We start from the raw sequence: 7082 nt of genomic DNA, 5'->3' as shown, positions 1-7082 counted from the left end.
TTTCTAAAGTAAATTTATATAACTATAATTATTCATACGTATGCATATGGAATTGGAATATTTTTTTATGTTTCTATTCAACGCATGATAAATAAAAAAAAGAAGTTGGTGCGAGGCACTTTCACCTTTGTTGGAATGGTATTCAATTAGGTCGATGTTTAGTTCTTATCAGAACAAAAATCTTTGAAATTAAAAAAAATATACGCAGAAATCACTCTCAAATAAAAAATTGTTCATTAAACCCGATGAAAGGAGCACAATGCCAAAGTTTATCTAGCAGCAGTTTTTCTTTGGTTCAATGTGTACAAGTATGTAAATATACCATATAGCCACGGCTACCTGAACCTCCAATAGATTGAAAGAATTAGTGCCGAAACTAATACATACACACTGTGTAACTCATAAGGACTCTGCGTAAGAAAGAGGTAACCGACCACACGTACACAAAAGTTTCGGTTATAATTGTCAATTGGGCCTTAAGAAACTCATAGACTCTTTAACAGATATCTCTGGTAGCGCTGTTGGGGAATTAACCGGTGACTTAGCCGGTAAGTGATTTGCAAGAATAATTCTCATAAATGTTTATGAACTTTCTACAAAATTCATGGGGAAACTTAGTATCTTGAGAAGAGAAGAACATTTTATTCGCATGATCAATGGTGGTGTATTTTGGAATGAATTTGTTTATTTTCCGAAGCGTGATTAAGTTCAAGAATAATAGAAGACACGGTTGACAGAAGTGAACAAGAATTACATAAATAAAGCAAACGTCGTAAGTTAAACATAAGTATTTGTTTTTGTTTCTATACATTCTATAGCTTATGGCTACTTTCTTTGCGCTCCATTAATTTTATAAATGTGTTTAATAATTTAAATAACAAACATATTTAAACTTCTCATGAATGTTTGTTGGCGGGGATTATTTGTATGTTATATGATATTTCTATGAAAATAATTACATTTTTAGAAGTTTGTAAAATATTTTAGTAGAAACTTCGCTGGCCAACTCATAAACCAAAGCAATGCACAAGGAAGTAATGACCATGATGCTCCATGATGCGTTGGTCTAATGAGTTGAAATGTTAATTGTAATTTCCGTATTAATTATTTCAATATATTGAGTTCAATGAGAGTTGCCGATGATATGAGATATCATCTTGTACTTATACAAATGCGTACATCGAACTTTTCTGTCAAAATACATGTCTAAAGTAAAGTGAAGCAAAAGTTCCATGTGAATTGAACAGTAATCACAGTGTTTAAAGTCAAATGATTTACAGAGAATTACCAGAGTTTAAACGGAGTGCTCAACATCAAAAATATTCCTAATAGTGAGCAACAACAGCTTCGTGTGTAAGCGCGGTCCAACGCAGACAAATGTGGAAACATTTATATGAGTGTTCATATTTTCATTATTAAAAATATGGCAATATTATTTTTACTTTTGGGTATACTGTTTTGAATACACCCTGTTGGTGCCAAAGAATTCTTTTTAAAGCAGGTTCCTTGCAATTAAGTGAAAAATAATTCCTTATGCGCAGTATTAAATTTGTCTAAAATCATTTATTGTTTTAAAGCTGTAATAATCAAGGTTAGTAAAACGTCCAACAGTTATCCGTTGAATATTATTTTCCTAAGGTAAAAATATGAAATTTGAAAACACGTGCTTGGGCGAAGCACACAAGTTTGCATGGACGATATTTCCGGAGATTCAGTTAAAAAAATTAAAAACTTGTGCACAATTAGCATTAGCAAATGTTACCAATTTGAAGTAATAAACAATTATTTTTTTCAGTTTTTTTCTATATCGAAATGGATGTTCCAGCAGATAAAAATTGTGAAATAGATTCTTGCAATGATTCTGATGATGGAAGGAAAGACTCTGAGAACGCGAAAATGATGTATGAACCATATACATAATAATGTATTTATAGGAAATGCAAATTACATGTATCGTAAGGATACCTAGTATTATGCTTTTTTTATAAGTGTTTACTTTATCTCAAAAAATTTATCAAAACTTTCATTTTATAATAATTTTTATCAATAGATTTGGCAGCGAAATTTTTCATAAAGTGCGATATGGTATTATATTTAAATTTATAAAATTCATATTTTAGACCATTTGGATGCATGGGTGCTTTATTTCGGCGTCAGTTTTTACAAGAGATGGTAAAAAATTTACCGGCACCGATACAAAATAGGGTAGTTGCACTTAAAAATATACAACTTGAACACCTTAAACTGGAAGCTGAGTTCTTTGAAGAAGTTTATAAACTAGAACGAAAATACCAGGAAAAGTATCAGCCACTATTTGACAAAAGGAAAGATATTGTTACAGGTCAAGTAGAGCCTTCAGAACAAAATCCCCAATGGAAATCTGATGATTTGGAGGACTCTGAAACATCACCTGAATTTCAAGATATGATTAAGTAAGAGAATATACGCTTCCTAAATTTAAAGCGCCAGCTTAACATCATATATTTCAGAAAAATAAGGGAAATACCCGAGGATACAAAAGGAATTCCAAACTTCTGGTATACAATATTTCGTAATACTGAGTTATTGGGTGATATGGTACAAGAACACGATGAACCCGTTCTAAAGAAACTAACGGATATCAAAATTAAATATGATGATGAGGTGGGTGAAAAATAATATATATTTTAAGCTTTAACGAAACGCCTACATTTTTAGCATTCCTACACCTTGGAATTTTATTTTGATAAAAATGAGTACTTTTCAAATGAAGTTCTTACCAAACAATATTTTTTAAAAGCTATGGTCGATGAAGACAATCCATTCGGTTTTGAAGGACCAGAAATTTATAAGTGCAAGGTCTGTATCTAGTTGTAGTTATTATAACTCGTATTGACGGTCTATTTTTAGGGTTGTAATATCAACTGGGAAAAGAAAATGAATCTTACCATAAAAACAATCAGAAAAAAACAAAAGCATAAGGAGCGCGGAACAGTCCGTAATATAGTGAAACAAGTACCCAATGACTCATTTTTCAATTTCTTCAACCCACCCGATGTTCCAGAAGATAAAGATGAAATGGATGAAGAAACTCAAGGGGTATGTTTTAATATAGAAATATCTTAGCAAATGTGTATTTTATTAAATAATTTTCTACTATAGATTTTGGCAACAGACTTTGAAATAGGCCACTTCTTAAGAGCTAGAATTATTCCAAAAGCAATTCTTTATTACACCGGAGATATTATTGACGACGAAGATGACGATGACGGCGAGTATGATGATGATGGTGAAGATGACGATGAAGATGAGTCGGATGACGAAACGGTTGAAAAGGAAAAACGTATAAAATCAATAGATGATTGTAAAAACCAATAGCATTACGTTGGCATCTACTAACATTAAATTACTCAAATTCGAAATTTATTTTTAGTAAGAATTTTGTAAATGAAGCTCTAAGCGCAGTTATGATTTATAAAAGTTATTTAGGCTACTTAATTTTCAATAACGGATGCGAAAATGAATTTTATAGGTGGCCAAATTAGCGTTGCTTTCTTACGAAAAGTTTACGTAGCAACTATGCTTAAGCTACTCTATGAATACAATAATGAAATATAAATCATTTATAAAATTTTCGAGTTAAAAATAAATAAAAACAAACTCGGGGCTAAACCTTGCTAGATTTATTTTTCGTGCATTTTTTAATGATTCAATATTTAAATTATAAGGACACTATTATTTCGTATGTAATTGTTTTTATTTTTCCGAATTTTGAATATTAGGGATGATACAGTACCTAATGTACTTAATTCTAATCTCCCATTTATTTTATCTAGAAATGAATAATGTAGCGTTTGAATACTCCAATAATTTTGAGGAATGATTCCGAATTGACTCCTTGGCTCCTCCGGATTCATTCCAATTATGTAGACCCAACTGTCGGGGGGAATGGGAAATATATTAGGTTTTTTGATCCAATAACTTTTGTATTTAATTTTCTTAAATCGTTAATTTTTTTGTTTTTGTTCCATACAATAGAATGTTTTTGTAGAAATATGGTTCTTAAACAATTAACAATAGTTGGAAATTTCAACATTACACATAAGGGTAAGTTTTATTTCGAATAATATAGACATGTAATTATTGATATGACCCCGGCATATCTTTATTGTAAGCTTGGATGTATGCCTCATGTAATTTTTGAACGAAGTCGGTGTCATTTTGAATTAGAAAGTTAAACGCTTGTATCAATTGGGACTGAGTAAGAGGTTCTTTCCTAGGCGAACTTTTGCCTACATCTGATGGTTTGTCAAACATAGTGGGTAGCAACAAAGCTGGCTTTGTCGTCTTTGGAGGTTCTTTAACAAGAAGCTGGCGAAGACGTTCTTCTTCTGTAACTACTAAAGGAACACAAGAGCTTTGTAGCTTTACAGTCGGCTGACATAATTTTGTGGATGTATTACATGTACTATCTATTCCCGAGAGGAAATCCAAATTCACTGCTGGGGTGCCTTGATTGTTCGATTTAGACTCTGTCATATCATATTTGCAGTTAGTATCAGCCGACTGGGAGTCACCTCTAGGCGTTTTTGCGCGTTGTTGTTTTTCTAATTGTTCAACAGACAAAGAATTTGGTATAGCCCGATGCATAAAAGGCACTTCCGTAGACCGAGGCTTTGCAGCGGCAAAAAATTGTAGTACATTACAGGATGCAATTTTTTGTTGTGTGTTGTATTCCTGCTGAGCTTTCGAGAGCATTTTAAATATATTCACATTTTCATCTTTCATTTGGCTTTTTTCATCACTTTCATTTGAAAAAACTCGTACATCAACTTTTGGTACTAAGTTACCGACTATAGTGCCGATGCGATCACACTCTTCACTATTATAAAACCAAAAACCTCTGATCCGTGAACGTTCATTGCGATACAGTAAAAAAGGCGGCTGAGATTGGAGTTCCAACTGGCTTGTGATCGGCTCCACAAAGGAGGTGGTATTAATACGGTTATTTATAAAAATACTGTGAAATGGTTGCGCATTCCTGCTGTATATAAAAAAAGCTCCTTCAACATCAGTCTTCTCCCACTCGTTATGGTCTGCATTAAACGTGTAAAATGCAACATGCGACGAAGTATCAACAATATCTTTTGCGTACGGATCGACTTTCTTAATAGCCGCTAAGTTCATGCGCGCCTTACTACTTTCATCAAGACTCATTTTCGTTACTCTTAAATTTCAATAACACGTAAATACCACAGTATATTAATAATTTTACGTCAACAAAGTCAGCATTCAACAAGGTGTTCTACATAACGAATTTAATTGATAGGAAGTGTTCGGAAAGTATTGTAAAGCACAGGGTGCTCCAGAGTAGTCTTATATGAGTGGAAATTCTGAAATTCTGAATAATATGGCTGTCGCAACGATCACTTAATGTCTGAAGAGTTGTTGTTGCGAATAACAACCAATATAAAATTGTTTACTTCTTTCATTAGTGATCTTACTTTTCTTCGCAAATCCATCACTCCAAGCACTGTGTATAAATCTCGATTTTTGGAATTATTTGCGCACTTCAAATCTTTTGGTTGGCAGTTTATATATACTGATGGCTCCAAATCGTCGCATACATCTTTTGCTGTAGTTGATGATAACCAACAAAGAATATCGTATGGTTTATTATTTCCATTTTGTTCAATTTTTACCGCTGAAGCTACGGGTATTCTCAAAGCTGTCCAGTATGCCCAACAAAACCTTGGTAAATTCATCATCTGTACAGATAGTCTATCGTGTTTTCAAGCTTTAAAAAACCGCAGTAACTACAATGACGTCATTATTGGCATTAGATCGCTGTTGTTTTCGTTAGCACATAGACTAAAAATAATGTGGATACCCGGTCACTCTGGAATCATTGGAAATACTTTTGCGGACTCGGTGGATAAGGAGGTGTGCATCACTCCAACAACTACATCTGCCTTGTTTGTTAAGAGTGATATAAAACGGCTTATTATTCAACAAAGATCCACTAAATTGGCGCTTGATTGGATGAATTACAGACACCACTACTCTAGAATAAATTCAAATCGTATCAAACCATCCTTTCCGTCATCGCTTTCATCTAATTATATCATTCCATATATCAGACTTCGCATTGGCCACTCCATTATCACACACGCTCACATACTAAATGGCACTCAGATCAACCAATGCCCATTTTGTGATTCAGATTTAAATCTATTGCATCTTCTGCAACATTGTCCAGCACTTCAAACTCATAGACTGTCAAACTTCAATAATACTGATCCAATAATTTTATTGATGGATCCCTCAAGCAACAACATTTCGAAAATCTACAACTTTTTGAAAGACAGCGACCTTCTTCGACGAATATAACATAACCAGTCGGCCGATAGCCCATGATGCTAGTGCTGCGTATTTTCTTAAGTTTGTATAATAATTGTATTATTATGTAAGCTTTTATAAAAAAAAAAAAAAAAAAAAATTGTTTACTTCTTTATATGTTTTTATTTTTTTATGTTCATCTTTAAAAGAGTATATTTTTTAAGTAGTCATCTTTAAAAGAGAGTATATTCACTATTAATGATATATTTTGAACATATATTATAATAAGTACATTCCTTTACTTCTTTATATGTTTTTATTTTTTTATGTTCATGTTCGTTTTCTAAGTGGTCAAAATAATAAGTACATTGTTAATTATTTTCAGATTTTTATCAAATCGAGTGATTTATTTTAATGGTTTGCTCTTTAGGATGTATAGCTCCATGTTTAAGTCATAAGAAAAAAATACTACTCAAACCAGAGTGATATAACCAGAGATAACCACAACTATTAATGATATATTTTGGGATCGCGACATATATATATGACGTCATAGAAGGAAAGAAAAAGCGAAAAAAAAAATCAAAGGAAGAGAACAATGGAATGTATTGTATTTATTAAAAAAATGTGCATAAAAATTAATTATTTTTTTAAATGAAGGGGGGTAGACGTGTTTGAAACAATTATAGTGGAACTCAACCCTTGAAAAGGAGTTATCTCAATTTTAACTTATATTTGGATAGCAATATCAAATCGTTTTAATT

The 7082-nt window shown here is 32.4% G+C and overlaps 2 protein-coding genes across 2 annotated transcripts; one reads left to right on the top strand and one right to left on the bottom strand.

Annotated features, from left to right (window-relative positions):
• Positions 1 to 1466: 1466 nt before the first annotated feature.
• Positions 1467 to 3665, top strand: LOC126755210 (nucleosome assembly protein 1-like 1). Its single transcript, XM_050467606.1, has 7 exons — positions 1467 to 1591; positions 1796 to 1901; positions 2121 to 2432; positions 2490 to 2643; positions 2698 to 2838; positions 2890 to 3078; positions 3142 to 3665. The coding sequence occupies exons 2-7, from the start codon at positions 1813 to 1815 to the stop codon at positions 3355 to 3357; spliced, it is 1101 nt and encodes a 366-aa protein (XP_050323563.1). The 5' UTR covers positions 1467 to 1591; positions 1796 to 1812; the 3' UTR covers positions 3358 to 3665.
• Positions 3641 to 5291, bottom strand: LOC126755211 (uncharacterized). Its single transcript, XM_050467607.1, has one exon. The coding sequence runs from the start codon at positions 5194 to 5196 to the stop codon at positions 4120 to 4122; it is 1077 nt and encodes a 358-aa protein (XP_050323564.1). The 5' UTR covers positions 5197 to 5291; the 3' UTR covers positions 3641 to 4119.
• Between the last annotated feature and the right edge of the window lie 1791 nt (positions 5292 to 7082).

This window comes from Bactrocera neohumeralis, chromosome 4 (genome assembly GCF_024586455.1).
Source record: "Bactrocera neohumeralis isolate Rockhampton chromosome 4, APGP_CSIRO_Bneo_wtdbg2-racon-allhic-juicebox.fasta_v2, whole genome shotgun sequence".
NCBI lineage: Eukaryota > Metazoa > Arthropoda > Insecta > Diptera > Tephritidae > Bactrocera > Bactrocera neohumeralis.
The sequence above is the reverse complement of the archived record's forward strand: the minus strand, read 5'-3'. Positions and strand labels throughout refer to the sequence as shown.

Bases quoted from the DNA above. Each gene is read 5' to 3' on its own strand.
- LOC126755211 (XM_050467607.1), bottom strand. From the start codon at position 5,196: ATGAGTCTTGATGAAAGTAGTAAGGCGCGCATGAACTTAGCGGCTATT.
- LOC126755210 (XM_050467606.1), top strand. From the start codon at position 1,813: ATGGATGTTCCAGCAGATAAAAATTGTGAAATAGATTCTTGCAATGAT. The intron at 1,902-2,120 runs GTATGAACCATA...TTCATATTTTAG, and splicing joins TCTGAGAACGCGAAAATGAT to ACCATTTGGATGCATGGGTG. The intron at 2,644-2,697 runs GTGGGTGAAAAA...CTACATTTTTAG, and splicing joins AAATTAAATATGATGATGAG to CATTCCTACACCTTGGAATT.